Source organism: Ammospiza caudacuta, chromosome 18, assembly GCF_027887145.1.
Source record: "Ammospiza caudacuta isolate bAmmCau1 chromosome 18, bAmmCau1.pri, whole genome shotgun sequence".
Lineage (NCBI taxonomy): Eukaryota > Metazoa > Chordata > Aves > Passeriformes > Passerellidae > Ammospiza > Ammospiza caudacuta.
In genome coordinates this window covers 13687148-13703625 of record NC_080610.1, presented here as the reverse complement: position 1 = coordinate 13703625, position 16478 = coordinate 13687148, and the positions used below count along the sequence as shown (strand labels likewise).

Sequence of the window (16478 nt, the reverse complement as noted above, 5' to 3'; positions counted from 1 at the left end):
GGCCGCCCCTCACGAGCGCTCGTTGCCCCGGGCACGGGCCGCCCCTCACGAGTGCTCGTTGCCCCGGGCACGGGCCGCCCCTCACGAGCGCTCGTTGCCCTGGGCACCGGCCGCCCCTCACGGCCTCTCGTTCCCCTCAGCGCCCGCCGGTTCCCCCCGGCGCCGGCCGCCCCTCAGGGGAAAAGCGGCGCCTGAGGCAGGGAAAAGGGTACGGACAAACACAGGGCCCGCTCGGCACAGCGCAAACGAGGCTTTATTGGGAATTCGTATGAAACAAGTGCAAAATTTAATTTGTGCTGTTCGTATGGCACAGACGTTAAAATATCATGGCAATATCCCCATTTTCACACCGATACAAAAATAATATAAAAGGACCCCTGTCCACCTATGCAGTATAAATTCGGTTCTACGCCATCAGGGAGTGCCCTTTGTGTGTCCTTAGAGCCAAAACAGAAACAGGGATCGAGGCCAGTTCTTTATTCCATGTGCAAAAGTTTTTCCTCACTACAGTGGAAAAAAGAAGAGTAATACTTGTAAATCCTGCCTTCTTCCATATCATTAAATATAAATATAAATATCAGTGTGGTTTCAGAAAGCTTAAAGTAGTAACTCTAAGCAGAACCCAGAATGAAGAGATAACATTTCCAGTGCAATTTTAAATATGGCCAAAAGAGAGCACATTGCATTGGTGTGTATAAATTTACACTTCATAATCATTCTGGAATACAGACTGAAAACAGAACATTGCTCCTATTGCATTGTTGAAAGGTTCCCAAAGTGCTCAAGATGCAGCTGGGTTGAGTATGTGATTAGTAATTAATGTTTAATATAATGAAAAGTCTTTCAGATAACTTAAAAGTGATAAAGAGACTCAAAAAATGCCTACATGGGTTTCAGGACAAGCAGTAACTTTGTTTTTTTTTAAGAATAAAATTAATTTACAACATTAGTTCATCAAGAGAAAAATGTACATTTTATATCTATATATTTTACAAGATGCTCCAGATCTGCTATGTCTTTCTATGGGAGGTATGTTTTACAGAATTGTTTGGCTGCATTATAAGGCAATCAGTGAAAACCACTTTGTTCCACAAGAAACCATTCATAGGCAAGATCCAATCACAGTTACTTGCAGGCAATTCCAAACATTTCTGCTGACAGCAGCCAAATTATAACACACCATCTTTATTAAAATGTAAAGAAATGTGCTTAAAAGAGAAAGGCGTAAACTTGTATCCTCCACCGGAGTAGAATTTGTTCTGAAATTCCACCCTGAAACGAGACAAAAAACAAGAAACTGTTCATGAATCCAAAATTAGTTATCAAGGGACAGAACTGTGCAACCCAAGAAGCTGAATAAAACCAACTCCAATCCTCTCATTTGTTTTCTGTGCAGCTATTTAACCCTCCCATCACAATCCCAGGCTAACTTTATTATTTTTATTGTCTAACTCCTGTTTCTCAGGAGACCCACAGGCACTAAACCAGGCTGTAAAGGCTCATTTCTTACTTCTGGCTTACTCATTTGTTTCTGAGTGAGTTATAGCCAATTGTTTTGCAAGTGTGCAATATCATGAGGACAACCTGTCATGTGCGTAGCTCTACCTCCTGTCTTTGGTCACTATACGCCTTTGTGTAAGTTGTAAATTTCATCAGATTTCAAACTAAACATGCTCTGAATCCACTCCAAAGTGAAGAACTTGTGATACCAAGACTAAGAAAGGATTAAAATACTTTAGAGCTGGCAGCTCCACTCACTAATATAAATGTTCTGTTGAACCAAATAAATGGACTGAAACCATATAGTGAGATAACCAGACTGAAACTAAAAATACTTATACAAGTTACTAATATTCTACATTATGAAAAGCTGCAATACTACAAATCAAATGCACTTACATTTTGTGAGTGTGGTTGAAGTTAAAATGCATCATAAGCCAATATAATACTTGAATCCACTGAAAATATCCCAGAGGAACAATCAAATCCAACTAACAAGTAATTTATTTAATATAACTAAATAAATGTATTTCAGTAGCAATGAGGCTGTTGAATTTTACACTTTGCCTTTTTAATAAGGCACCTAACATTTTGCCATAAAAATTCCCCTTTAACAAGCCAGCATATGCTGAAGTGGCATATAGAAAAAGAGAACGTACCAGTGAAGTCGTATGGCATGGAGAAAAGCAGAAAGGCCCTCCATGACCAGCAAAATAAAAACTGTCAGCACAGCAAAGAATGCCATCACAGGGATCAGCAGCAGGACACCGTACATCGTATCCACACGCAGACCCACTCTCATCACCATCTGCCACAGAACTTCTGACAACTCTAACAAAAAACAGAAAGTTGCCATAATTAATGTTGGTACTGAGTGCCTTCACCCACTGACTGGCTCATTTAACCAACCAACCATGCTGAACATGGGAGTATAAGCAACCTCCCTCCCCAGAAAGCTGCCCCCATCCCCTCAAATATCTAAAGATACACCTCAGTGTCAAAATCAGACTTACTGAGAGCAATATTTTACATAAAGTCACAGTTTTAGTTTGGAAGCTTCCATAAATCATGATTAGTTGAAATAGGGATTTTTTTTTTAATTAAGAAAAAGTGCATTTCATACTAGTATGAATAGAACAGGCCAGCCTCCCCCTAACAGCATTAAAAATACAGATGTAGGAAAAAACGAAAAAATATATCAAAAAACCCATCCCCACTTACGTGCATGAGCAAGACTTAATGCCCAGAGTCTCAGGTATGAGGCTGTGTTAGAGATGCATCCCAGGCAGTATTCAATGGTATGAATTGCTTGGTTCATGAAAACATCTGAAAAGTCCAGCTAAAAGATAAAAATACATTTGCATCAATTTTAACAACATAGAGAACAAAAACATTCATCTGCAAATCCTTTTTACATGGAGGAAGAATTCCATTGAAGGGTAATATATTGATTTTATATCAAGCAAAAAAGTGTGCGATGTAGAAGATCCTTATTACAGAGATAATATTTAAAAAAAAATCAGATGCTATAGTTTTCCAGTATAACCTTGTTGATAAATAAAAACTAATGCAATTTATGGTTTCCAGAAGGAATATTATCTAGTTCTTGAAAACTTTAAGTACTATAACCAGTTCTAATTCCCATTCTATTAAAATTCTAAGTCTACAATATCAATTTTTTCAACTTTAAAAGCAGGGGTAATTACCAGTAATGCTACTGATAGAAAGATAACCACACTAATACTGTAAGTTCTAAATATAAATACTTGTAACGAATAAAGAGTTTCAAAACTGATATTACTGAAGATTTCAACACTTACTTTGTCTAAATGTTGTATTTCAACACTTTGTATAACACATTTTGAGTAAATAATTCTTGTATTTTCTATACACAAGAAACAAGAGTCCACTACCCCAGTGAGAAAAGAACTTACATATTCTGCACATTAGGAAGTTGAAGCAATTCTTTGTCTTTCAATTCACATGGAATCAGTGGAATCTGCCCAGACCTTTAAAGATTTGCCTAAACTAAGCAGGAGCAGTGGGTGGGGACTGGGAATGCTGCCTCAATCCCCATTAGCAATAATCCTCAAAAGAAGATGTAATTTGCAGACACAGAAAGACTTCTGTCCAGTTGAAAAGCCAAGATTAATTAACAGAAAGCTTGGCAGTCACCTCCTTGCCTCAAGTTTAAGAATCCATAAACTCAAACAAAACCCAGGATTTTTACCCCACTCTTCAATATAAGAAAACCTGTACTCCTAGATGCAGTCTTAACTGCAAACAAAACATTCTTTCTGTTCTCTACTACAGATAGCTTGTGGTTTACTGTAATAGTCTGAAAATACCAGAAAATAATGATAAAATAGCAACAAATAAGTGAATTGCATTTGGGCATCAGGGTCTTCATAAAGTCTCAGCTGAGTTTCTTCAAAACTGCTCAGCTCATAGTGTAGGTTATCTATTGACTGTCCACTTCTAATTTGCTTTTAAGAACATAGAAACCAGAGATTAAATAAAAACATTACCTCCTCTGCATCCCCCTCTCTGTGCCCGCTGTCTGAGTGAGTGACACCTTCTTCGAGATCATTACATGACAGGAGACAAAGCTCTTCCTCACTTTCTTTTCGGATAAGCTTGTAGCCACTCTGCAAAATGGGAATGGATTGTCTCTTCAAGCAGGCTGCCACTGTTATTTTTTAAATTTACTTGAAGTAGTCACAGAAAAAGGCAAAAATATTTAGAGGAATGAAGTACTATTACATGTTTCAGTCCAAAGGTTCCAAACTGAGCAGAAACTGGTAAGACAAGGAGTAATGGGTTCAAACTGAATACAGATATACAGAAGAAATTCTTTCCCATGAGGGTGGTGATGCCCTGGCACAGTTTTCCCAGAGAAGCTGTGGCTGCCCCATCCCTGGAGACCAGGCTGGAGGGGTTTGGAGCAACCTGGGACAGTGGGAGGTGTCCCTGCCCACCACAGAGGGTGGAATGAGATGAGTTTTAAGCTCCTTTACAACCCAACCCAACCCATTCTACGAAATACCCACAGGGACACACTCTGTGCAACAAACCAGCAGCTGAGTTCTGCAGCACTGAGGAAATGTGTGAGTGTCTTCCAGTACTTACCCTGTACATTCTTATGCCTCGGCCTCCACTGTGCAACCAGAACAAATAAAGTGGTTTACCAAGCAGCATTACAGGAACACAAAGAAAAGCAACACCAACTAAAAACTTCTGCAGAGGAATCTGTTGGTGGGAGGGAGGAAAATTAGATTAGATCACAAAATCCACAGTAGGAAAAGCCATCCCCTTTTCCTTTAAAGTATTATCTGCATAGGGAACACAGGATTTCCAAAAGCTTGGAAGAGCATTACTCACCTGGCCATTGAAGAAGCTCTTTGTTTCACCACTAGGAAACAGGAACATGTTGATAAATTGTATCAGAATACTGGGGGCAGCTGTGGAGTTCTCTGCAGAGTATGCCAACCACTTAAAGAAGATCATGAACACCAGATAGCCAAATATGCACAACATGAATAAAAGTTCAGGAATAAAAACCAAATAAATATTATAGGTCTTCTTGAAATGCCTGAAAGGTAGAAATGTGGAAAAAATAAAGTTTTACCACCACAGCCCAAATATAATTTCAATAAAACAAAGCACTTTTAAACAGCAAGACTGAGATTACATTCCAGAGCTGATTTCTTTTTATTCAGTGAAATTTTATCAGGTATTTCAGTGGAAATAAAATCTGTAAGAGGCACATATTTTTATTTACCAACAAGTGAAATAAAGCCTTGTATTAATTTGTTTTGGGATTTTTTAGTATAATATTGAACCATCATCTTACATATGTGAAGGAGACCTCTCCATTATTGTCTTTTTATAAGAACAGTTTTCACAATTACTCTTATTCTGTTCTCAAACAATAATTCCAGTTTCTCTTATAAGATAAACTGTAATCATCCCAGACCTGACAAAAAATACAATGTTGCTATTATTTTAACTTCTTGTACTTACACGTGGTTAAACAGCCCCAATATAACTCCAAATGTCATGTGAGTCACTCCGAAGATCACAGACATTTTCATTTTGAATGAATTCAGAAAAGTGAGACGGTTGCTTGCCAAATTCCATATCTGAAGAAGAAAACACCAAACCAGCATTGATGAACACCATAACAGGAGGAATAAACCAGTATCCATTTTCTACTGGGGACCAGAATTCTACCTCAAATGGAGGTCACAACTGAAATTTGAGTTTTGTAAAAATAGTTCAGTCTTTGACTTGTCAGAAGAAAACATATTGTAGAACAGAGAATACAATCAGAAATGTAGTTTTTTCTTAGTCAGATTTATCTGACTTATACACATACCAAAATCTAGTGGACAAAGAATGATCATCACAAGTGGATAATTAAAAAGAATGAAACTCACTGGATCAATTCCAAAGGGATAAACTCCGTTGTAGACACCAGAAACATTTGGATCCAGTGCTAAATATCGATTATCTTCCAAATCCTTATCGCTGCAGTGAAAGGAAAACACTCAGATTTGACACTTTCAACATGACAACAATATACTTTCAGTTCTGCAGGACACTGCTCCTGCTTTCCTTTACCTAACTCACCCACTGTCACACTTTAAAAGAGTGTAAGAGTTTCTAAGCACAAAACTCCTGACTAATACAATCAATAGAAAAAAACAAAAATCCACCTAGAACCTCACAATCTGGGCTTAATTCACATTCACTATCTTTCAAAACAAAGTTTATGGATTTTATTCCACATTCCCCTAGAACTCAAAGTTTCATTTTAAAAGTTCACAGTTTGCTTTTGCATGAAATTCACTGTCAAACACCCAAAGAATAATTGCTACCTTTTTTCTGTTTTGCATTTGGGGAAGTTTCTACTTTATTTTTGTAGTTTTTCATTATCACAACACACACAACTCGTTCAAATCTTTAGCCAGTGGTCTTGACTCTTTGAAGCCACATCCTGTTTTGGAAGGCACCAGGAGATTTAAATACCAAAGAGTAACGAGACCTCAAATCAGTGAGGTTATCCCACTCTGAGAAAAAGCAGGTTTGGCAATTCACATAGACTAATTTTTTTTTTTTTTTTTTGATATCAAGAAAAGCTGTGCAGACTAGTGTTGCCAGGTAATTAATTTACTTCATTAATAGTAAATTTCTTTTAGTAGAGGGAAATGCCACTCCACTATTCATTCCAGAAGCATGACCTAGGACAAATAAGTCCAAAATTAGACCTGTGTTTTCTATTCCTCTGAAAATCTTTATATAGACATACAAACACACCTAGAAAATAAAATAAAACATCAATGGAAAGATAAACCATAACAGGATAGTAAAACACATGAACAAAAGGGTTGAACTGCTGCAGGAAATACATCTCTGGTTTAATGGCATACTAAACATGCTGCTCACCTCCAAACCTTTTCATACATTGCTGACACATTCCATCCAGATCCAAATATATTTATTGACTTTGAAAAACAGTCATTATAGATCAATCCAGTGTATATAGAAAAGAGCCCCATTAACAATATCACATATCGGCCTTCAAATAACATTTTCATTATCTGTCAGTATTGAGGAAAAAAAAAAAAGAATATCATCTGTTATGTGAGCAAAGGTTAGCTAGACATGTCTAAAAGAAACATTTCTGGACACATAAAGACTTCTAAAAACTAAAATTTATTTGTGAACAGTCATTAAGGAATATGAGCTCCCATGACCCACATTGAAACTTTTATCACCAGCATCCTTAGATTAAGGAAGGGTCTTTTTAAGCCATTTCCTTCCTGAGACTACTTTACAAGAAATTACACATTTGCAGGCATTCTTAATTGAACATAATTCTAATGAGAGTTGCAGGTGTTCCTGCATTCCAACCTGTATGTTTAAAAATTTAAGTGAAGTTTAATAAATTTCAAACTGAAACTCTTTTTATAAACAATAAAAGGTAGAACTTGGAAAATCATTTTCTCCTCACATTGCCACTGTAATGACATTCTGTAAAACACACCACTGAGTAGTCCAGGTAGAAGTAAAGACAAGCTTATAACTTTAAATTTTTTCTAATTCTTTCATTACAACTTGATCATTTCTGCTCTTCCAAGTGCATAGTTTAAAATACTACATTAATCTCATGGAATATGGGGTATTTTAACACAGAAAATCCTAAAGGAATGGAAAAAAGCCTTATTAAGTACCCATGCAAAAAACCAGTACTTTTCAGAAACCATGTCTATTCAAATTCTCTGGCTGGATGGAAGGTAAATAATTTGAAATTCCTTTTACCTCATCTTGTGCTCTTTTTAACCTAGGGTGGTTTTCATACAGTATTGTCAGGAGTGCAAATATGAACATGAGCAGCCCGTGCCCGAAGTCTCCGAACATAACCGCGAACAAGAAGGGGAACGTGATGATGGTGTAGAGAGCTGCAGGGGCAACACGGCACATTTCAGCACAGCACACAGAGGATGTCCTGCCTGCACATCCCCAAGCAATCCCACACTTAAATCTCTCAAAGCTTTTAAGTTTGAAAGACATTTCATTCTCTACTCATAGACCTTTCCCCCACACTGTAAATTTAACTCAGTTTAAAGCTTGTTTATTGTGTAGCAATGACAACTTCACAGTTGAGCAGTAGCTGACAATTCTGAGGATAATCATGTGAACCCAGTAAATAAAACCCAACCAAACAGTTCTTCCTCCGTGGGTATTTCAGGTCTGTATTATGAGGTACTTTCTTACTTTCTCCTGTGCAGAATGACCCAGTCAACATAGCTACAAGTATATATTAAAGCGGGCTATACAACAAGCTGAATTTTTCAAGTTCTGAGCTCCACGCCTCAGTAAGATCAGTTTTCTTTGTTTTTTCCCCTAAATATCTTCCTTACCCAAAGTAAAACATATAGAACAAAAATTATACAGCTATTACCACTACCATTCATGATAAAATGCAAAACCAAATCCCATCTTGCTGCTTGGAACCCTGTTCGTGCTTTTGATGAGCTACTGAAATTTTAAAACAGCTATTAACAAGCAGTATGGCTGTCACCGTTGGATCTTTGCCAGTGCCCAATTCAGCAAGGTATCAAGGCAAGCAGCAATGACAGCACAGCTCAGAGCTCAGCTTTCAGAAGGACCAACCTGGATTAACTTCCCCATAGCTTCCAACTCCATAGGCATCAACGATGTTCTGGAATCCTGAGGTGAATTTATTGGTACGTATCAACGTCGGAGGAGGTTGTGTTGTTGGGATGGTATTCATGAATGAGGAAATTGTAGCTCCACTCTTCCTCTAATTACAGACAGAAGATATATTTGTGTTAGATCTGTGTTAATCTAATCAAAGTGAAAATGTCTGCCCTATCAGCAGTTTCACTGATCCAAAAATACCATTAAATTATGCCCAAGTTTAACATCTATTCCTTTGCACCACCTCTAAAAACAGATTATGCACCGTGTTCTAATTCTTACTTCATATCAAGTATCAGATGAGACTTAACAGACACAATATTATAAAAAAAAGATTTGTTATTACAATTTTCTCTTATAAAACAAAAACAAATGCAAGAGAACTGGCATCTTCTGCATGACTGCAAATAACACTGTAGGCCCAGCTGGACTCAGGTCCAATACAGAAGTTATTTAAAAAAAAAAAAAAATACTACACACAACACTAAATAAAGGCTGTGCTTACAAAAAATTGTTTTATACAGAGACCCAGATCTGTCTGTGCCTACTTTTAGTCTATTGATAATAATTATTTTCTTTCCTTACATGCATAATTAGTTCAAGATAAAAGCTTTAACATCAGTGAGCATTCAGGTGACTTACTGAGCCTTCCTCCAATGCATGGCGCAAGTTCTGGAGATCAGCCACTGGACACCAAACCTCAGCAATTAAACATTTATTTGTGACATCAAAACTGCACAGGTTGAGGACGTGGTAAATGGCTTTCATCTTCTTCACTTGGATAACCCAGGTATAGATGGATTCTGATGCTTTATACAAGACCTGGCGCAAGTATTCCTCAGTTTTATTCAGCACCTTTGTTTGAGAAAAAAACAGAGATCTCACTGAGAATGTGACAGTGCCTGTGCTGATCACAGAAGAGCAGCTTGTACATATTCAGTGCTGGGCCATGCTTTTAGGAAAGCAAAAAAACTTTTGCTGAAAACAGAAGGCAATGCCAATTGCTGTGAGGTTTAACAGATATGTGCAACACAAGGCCAGGGACACAGCTTACTGTCCCATCAGCTCCAAAGTTGCATGTATGTTAGAAATTATATTTAACACTGTGATTCATTAAATGATTTCCTACAGTGCAAGATGAAATCTGTTCTTTACTCACAGTTTCAAGGTCCTGAATACGAACGTTGAGTCCTTCGACCACGGCCTGGCGCTCCTCGGTGGTGTCGGGGTAGGGGTACACGTGACAGCGATAGCTGCAGGACACAGGGCTGTGCTCATGACCAAACCCCACCTCAACACATCACCCAACCCCTGCCACAGCCAGATCTGCAACACACACTTCATAACCATGGAACACACTCAACTCAGAGGCAGCATTTTGCCTGTACTTGGTAAAGACTGCAAGTGAAATGACTCATGTATTTATTTGCACACTGCGTAATTATAGAGCTGGGTGCAACAAGGGGAGGAACAAATTTAACACAAAAAGCTTGTATAAAAACCAACACTTTTTAAAAAGGGGTGCAGGGGAAAAACCAACCAGAAAATACCCCAGGTATAAAGGAATGTAAATATATTAGATTTACTTCTTACCAGTCACAAATCTTCTTAACTTTTTGACCAATTTGTTCACCCCAATAGGACACTAAAAAAACAGCCCACTTAGTGGTTTCACCCTAAAAAACCATAAAAAGTAAAGCTGATGAATTATGTTTTAACCAGCAATTCCTCTGTGACATAATAATAGAGCTAAATAACAAAGCTGAACAACTAGAAAAAGCCGTGTTAATAGAATTAATCTTCCATCAGTTACTGAAGATCAAATAATAAAATTCAACTGTGACAGTATCTCTTTTTTTGGTTTTAATATTAGAGAAAAGCAGAAAAAGTTTCCAGGGGAAATCAATGAGACAATATATTTTACTATCTCAGAATTCTTAGTAAGAAAAGAGTCTTTTAAAAAGGTAAAAAATAGAATTCAAGCAAAAAATAAAAAAAAAGGTGACAGATTAGGCTGCCGTAATTGATTTACAAAAATTAACTTGTTAAGCTCACAGAAAAAACTTGACAGAAAACTAGCTATACTTGATTCGTTTTTAACTACTGAATGAACAAGTGGAATGGCTATTAAAAGGCAATGCACTGTACAGACCTGGTTAATAAATATCCAAGCAGCCATTTCTGCCACGTATTTTGACCAAGGTGGCCAATCATAAAGTCACCACTATTCCACAATGAAGTTCTGCACTCCTCAAGCTAACCACGACAAATTAATTCCCACTTCTACAACCTTGACAAATTCTAATACTTCTAAATAGTTTTTCCTCCAAGGACACTGGGAAATCATTTCCATTTACTGCAGACAGATCTGAGCAGCAATTCTTCCAAATAAAATAAATTGATCGTTACAATGTTTACTCACTGTATCTGGGTCTTCCAGAGCCTTATCCAACTCTGCATAGGTAAGAAAGGGATAGCCTTTACAGACTCTCCACAGCATTTTTTCAAATGCTTCAATCTTTGCTATGTGAACTAACCCAGATATGAATCTAGGAAAAGGAAAAAATTGAAATATAAGATAAAATGTACAAGGAAAAAATCTGGAAATTCAGAGTACATCACCACAATAATTTAGTATCTGCCATGGCTAGGGAAGGAAGCATCACCCTGAACAGGAAGTAACTGGTATAGAAAATACCACTGGTATATAAAATTTTTATTTGTGAAATAAACAGACCACAGACCCGAGCACACAAGTAGAATTACTTCTAACTAGTTATTTCTGTGAGATTATTTATTTTTTCTTGGAAGATATCCTCTCATAACAACACCATAGACAGCAGTATCCATTCATCATTTCAAAGGCAACACAATTTATGTTACACTTACACTGCCAGGTGATTCAAACACTGTGTGTTTATCATAGAAAAAGAGTTTAAACAATAGAAGGAAGTATTGATCTAGAGATTTTCCTTTACATGTCATTGGTTTGATGGAAGCTTTGTGGCAGCTTTTTTGGATGCTGTCCTGTTTATCTCATCAAATTATCTGGGTTTGTGATAAAGGTACATTGGGACCAGGCTCCTGTCCTGTCTAAAACTGTTTGGCACACCTGAAATCACCACAGGCCATGTTTTAAGAGAACAACTCATCCCTTACAGCCCCTCATCAAGCACTTGCCATACCCACCCCAGCGAGGCGCTCAGTCTGTGCGTGCGGTTGAAATCCACCAACGGCTCATTCTCCACAGAAGGAAATTCTTCAAAATTTCCATGTAAATGGGATTCATACTAGCAAATTAAAAGAAAGAATATTCATTGCTTCCAGGAAAAAAAAAAAAGAACCTCTCATTTCATTATTATTCTAAGAAAGAAAAGGTAATTAGGTAAATGGTTTAATTAAAAATATAAAACTCATTTCTGTGTTCAGTTGAGGCAACAGAGAGATCCTTGATCTCAAGTGCACTGCTCTTAACAATTATAGTCAGTGCTGTAAAATTACAGTGTAAATTTCTTAATACAATTTATGCACCAAAATAATATAACTACACCTTCATTTTCAAGCAATTCAACAGGGAAAATCACAAAAATGCCACACAACAACAATCCCTATCAAACCCCCCAAGCAATACCTCAGGTGTTCGCCTGACAAAATTCTGTGTGATCTGTAACATGTACTTGTATTCTGTCAGTTCAAGCAGGTTCTTCCTCAGTTTTTCTTTGTTTTTAGTTACTTCCCTCAATTCTGTCTCCAGCTTCTGCAGCTGTTCCTAAGATACAAAGTAAAGAAAAGACACAGAATGAGTTACAGGATTTTGGAAAACAGAGTAGGATTCATTTTCAACATATAATAATATGACAGTGATAGGAGTTTCCCATTTCTTAATTAACTAAAGCTCCAGAGCTTTTATCCCTCAGTCTGCCACAGATTGCTCTGTATTGAGTACACTTGATCCTCCACTGACACCTGTCCAGAGTGCTGCTCTGCCCCTAATCTGTGTCAAAATAATGCAGACTTGGAATTAGAACTGCAGGTAGCACAGGGTGGAAGATATCCATTTATTCTTTTAATATAATTACAACAAAACAGACTGTTATTCAAAATTAGTGTTTTACAAGCTTCTACATCAAACACAAGTCATTAAGGTTGAAATTAAGTTCCAAGACTTTGGCATCTGTTTAGTGGAGTTACCTGGATTTCTAAAATGTGTTTCATCAAGGGGGCAGGAGGAGCAACATCTCCTTCAGGAAGTGGAATATCTGCTTTTTTAATTTCTTGTACTAAATACCCTGGAGTGAGAAGAAAAACAGCATCAGAGAGGAAACTGCATTGCCTACACCTCCAAGAGTGCTGCAGAGTTGACCTTCAGCTGCTCTTGATGGTGCTAATCACACTGCAGCATCAAAGCCCTGCCTGTTTTATTCATTCATTTTAGCAACAATTCACACAGAAGTCTTCAAAAATGAAGATGTTGGAGAGTGGTGGGGATAAAACACACAAACCATTCCTGCCTTGGAAGTCTGCAGAAGCAAGCAAACTTCAGAGGCTTCTCTTTCCCACCAAGTATTTTCTAAGAAGCTTTTACCATTTCACAGAACCTCTTTGTTGCTGCACGGTGTCACTTTCTGCCAGAAACAGACGTGCTGCTCACTGACCCATGCTTGGAGTAAAAAGTGCTCAAACAAAGCAGCTTAAGCAACCTTGACAACAAATGCAACTCACACTGGGCAGGGGGACTGCCAAAAGAGCTGCTGGCATGACCAGCACGTGCCTCTGATGAGAGATTCCTATCAAAGGAATCCTTCAATTGTAACTTTTCCTCAGGATACACTGAAGACATCTGCAGCTTGGCTGTAATGCTCTGCCCACCCTTCTCTATTCATTAACTACCATGAGAACACAACTGTTATTAATTTGAGATATTTTTAAGGGTGCCTGGAAAATCAATAACGTTGAGTTACACAAAATGAAGAAATAGGGAATATCTTACAGTCAAGGAAATATCTACAGTAAAGCTTCACTTCCCCTAGCAGAGTTTCAAGTAGTAAACACTGAAACAGCCTCATTTATTTATCAACAACACATTGGCAACCGTTCTTCACCTCTGAGCATAAAAAAACCCCAAATCTATATTTAGTGTAAGTAAATTTCACAGCTTACAAAGCATGGGAGGGTTAAAAAACTCTAAAGCTGAAACCTTCACAGTAGTGCCACTCCGGTAATGCCACAGATGAGAAACTGCAGGCATGAAAATAAAGCTCACCAAGTATTCTTTCCATTTCTTCACATTTCTTCACTTCATTCACATATTTTCTCTGAAACACACTCACATTTGGGTTAAGCTGAAGGAGAAGGACAAAATGCTTATTAGGGGTTTGAAATAGTAACCTCCCCTAGAAAACCACAGCTGTTCCTGTAACTTCCTGGAGACGATTTGCATGAGCTCTGTGCTTGTCAGCTGAGAAGGCACAAAAACCTAAAAAGATTACAAAGTCTTCAAATAGCAAAGCTGGTTTTATTAAAGCAGAGAATTATCCAGGCCATTGGCTAGTTTTAATCAAACAACAAAATAACAAGGTCTACTGGAGAAACCATTCCTAATCTTATTTTGACAGTTTTAAAATATTGCTTAATGACTTCAAATTAACAAACCATTTAACAAATTTTCTGTGATGCATTTCCACAGTCTATCTGAAATATTACATTTTATGTACATCCCCATAATATGAACGTACAATATCTCTGACTACTTATTCAGCTTATTAAATCAGAACCACTAATGCATTGTTTCTGTAACAAATGGTGTATCAGGTAACTAGAATGACATCAAAGTGTTAAACATACACTCATATAATCATTCTTAGAAATCTGCCTTCTCCTCCCTGCCATATTTACCAACTAGCTGTTTATTTAAGTCTTCCCAGCTTTCCCTGCAACGATTTTACAAGCTACATTTCTAACGTATATCTGGAAAACATTTCAAAGTCTCACTCAGCAAGCAAAGATCATATAATTATGATGAGACAACGCAGAGACGTGGCTAATTATTGCCCAACCCAACTTATGTTAGGCAGGAGATTCCTCCCCGATGGAAGTGCCCCTCCAGGAACAGGAACCAGCTATCAATAAACCTACAGAGCAGCTGTCTGTGGGTCTGTCACGGGGGTGGATGGAGCCATCAGCTGGGCACACACGCTCAGGCTGAAGGCACTGAGGCTGCAGCTGGGTCAGGGGCTCTCCCACGGGATCTCGCTGCCAATGACCCCAGTTTAAGGTGAGAAAGGTGGGGTACATCCATCCCAAAGCATCGCTCCCGAGCGTGCCGGGGAGGCCGGGGCTGCACACTGACTCCCCATCACTCATCCCCCCACCCGTGCCGGTGTCACCCGTCTGTGTGACCCTGCCTTGGCAGGGCTTGGACTGGCTGATCTCCACAGATCCCTTCAGCCCCAACAATTCTGCGATCCTGCTTCCAGGCGAATGCCACACAGGGACGGGCCATACACCTGCCTGTCGGAGTCGCGGAAAGACGGCAATAAAAGCAGCTTCCACCGACCCATGGGTGCCGAGCCCGCATCACCCCAACAGCGGCCCCGGGTCCGGCTCGGCCCTCAGGCCGGGCCCCCTCAGCCCCCGCGCTGCCCCACAGGGCCCCGGCGGTACTCACGTCTCGGAACTCGGCCAGGCCGCGCTCGCCCACCTCGCTGAGGCACTCGTAGGCCGAGCCGCTCTGCAGGAAGAGCTGCGCCAGGCACACGGGCTCGCCGCGGAACAGCGCGCCCATGGCGGCGGCCGGCCCGGGGCTCCCGGCGCGGGGCTCAGCGCGGCGGGCGGGCGGAGCGCGGCCCGGGGGCGGCCATGGCGGGGCGGAGCGGGCCCGGCTGCCGCTTCCGGGGCGGGGAACGGGCGGGGAACGGCCGCAGAACGCGGTGCCAACGGCGGCGGCGCGGGGCGGGCTCGGGCACTGCCGGCGGAGCTACCGGGAACGGCAACGGGCGCGCTGGCCGAGGGGAAATGCAGGACTGAGAGAACATCATGGAATCACAGAAATGCTGAGTCGGAAGGGACGAGAAGCATCAGCGAGCCCAAGTCCCGGCCCTGCAGAGCAGCATTCCCCCAGAGCCGCACCGTGTGGGCTTGGAATGGATTTAAATAATATCCCCCAGTCCCAGCCCTTCCTGCCGTGGGCAGGGGCACCTCGCACCAAACCAGGCTGCTCCACTTTGAACGCTGCCAGGCTTGGGGCATCCACAGCCTCACTGGGCAACCTGTTCAGTGTCTCACCACCCCTACAGTAAAAACGTCTTCCCAAAATCTAACCTCAATTTCCCTTCTTTCAATTTGTACCCAATACTCCTTGTCCTGTTTTATAGTTCTTGATGAAGACTCCCTTTCTGGAGCCCTGTAGGTGCCTTCAGATACTGGAAGGTCTGCACACAACCTTTCTCCAGGCTGAACATCCCCAAGTGCAGCCTGTCTTTATAGCAGAACTGCTCCAGTCCTCAGCTTTGTGGCCCATCCAAACCACAAGAAAATCCCAAATGTTCTCTTTCACCAGCACAGGACAATGAGTGGATGTTTTCTGTGCTCTGCGCACAGACACTGCAGGTTACCAATGCAAAGCATTAACTAGAAAAGAAAATTTTAGATCAGAACATGAAAACAGCTGAAGGGCTACAACTTCTCAGAAGTGTGAGAAGCCTGCCCACTGCTCCAAAAATAGGTGGGCACAGGGGGTTTACTGTCAAGAG

The 16478-nt window shown here is 40.0% G+C and overlaps 1 protein-coding gene across 1 annotated transcript; it reads right to left on the bottom strand.

Moving 5' to 3' along the window:
- Positions 1–264: 264 nt before the first annotated feature.
- ATP6V0A2 (ATPase H+ transporting V0 subunit a2) lies at positions 265–15587 on the bottom strand. Its single transcript, XM_058816889.1, has 20 exons — positions 15395–15587; positions 13991–14069; positions 12919–13016; positions 12359–12496; positions 11917–12017; positions 11150–11276; positions 10321–10403; positions 9887–9980; positions 9370–9582; positions 8680–8830; positions 7825–7964; positions 6949–7103; positions 5940–6030; positions 5524–5642; positions 4882–5092; positions 4630–4749; positions 4029–4148; positions 2722–2839; positions 2160–2331; positions 265–1272 (listed from the first exon to the last, which is right to left on the bottom strand). Exons 1-20 carry the CDS (start codon positions 15509–15511, stop codon positions 1170–1172), a joined length of 2550 nt encoding a protein of 849 aa, XP_058672872.1. The 5' UTR covers positions 15512–15587; the 3' UTR covers positions 265–1169.
- Between the last annotated feature and the right edge of the window lie 891 nt (positions 15588–16478).

Coding starts and splice junctions, on each gene's coding strand:
- ATP6V0A2 (XM_058816889.1), bottom strand. CDS start 15,511: ATGGGCGCGCTGTTCCGCGGCGAGCCCGTGTGCCTGGCGCAGCTCTTC. Junction 11,277..11,916: donor AGACTGAGCGCCTCGCTGGG/GTGGGTATGGCA, acceptor TCCTTTTCCTAG/ATTCATATCTGGGTTAGTTC. Junction 5,093..5,523: donor TTGGGGCTGTTTAACCACGT/GTAAGTACAAGA, acceptor TCTACCTTTCAG/GCATTTCAAGAAGACCTATA.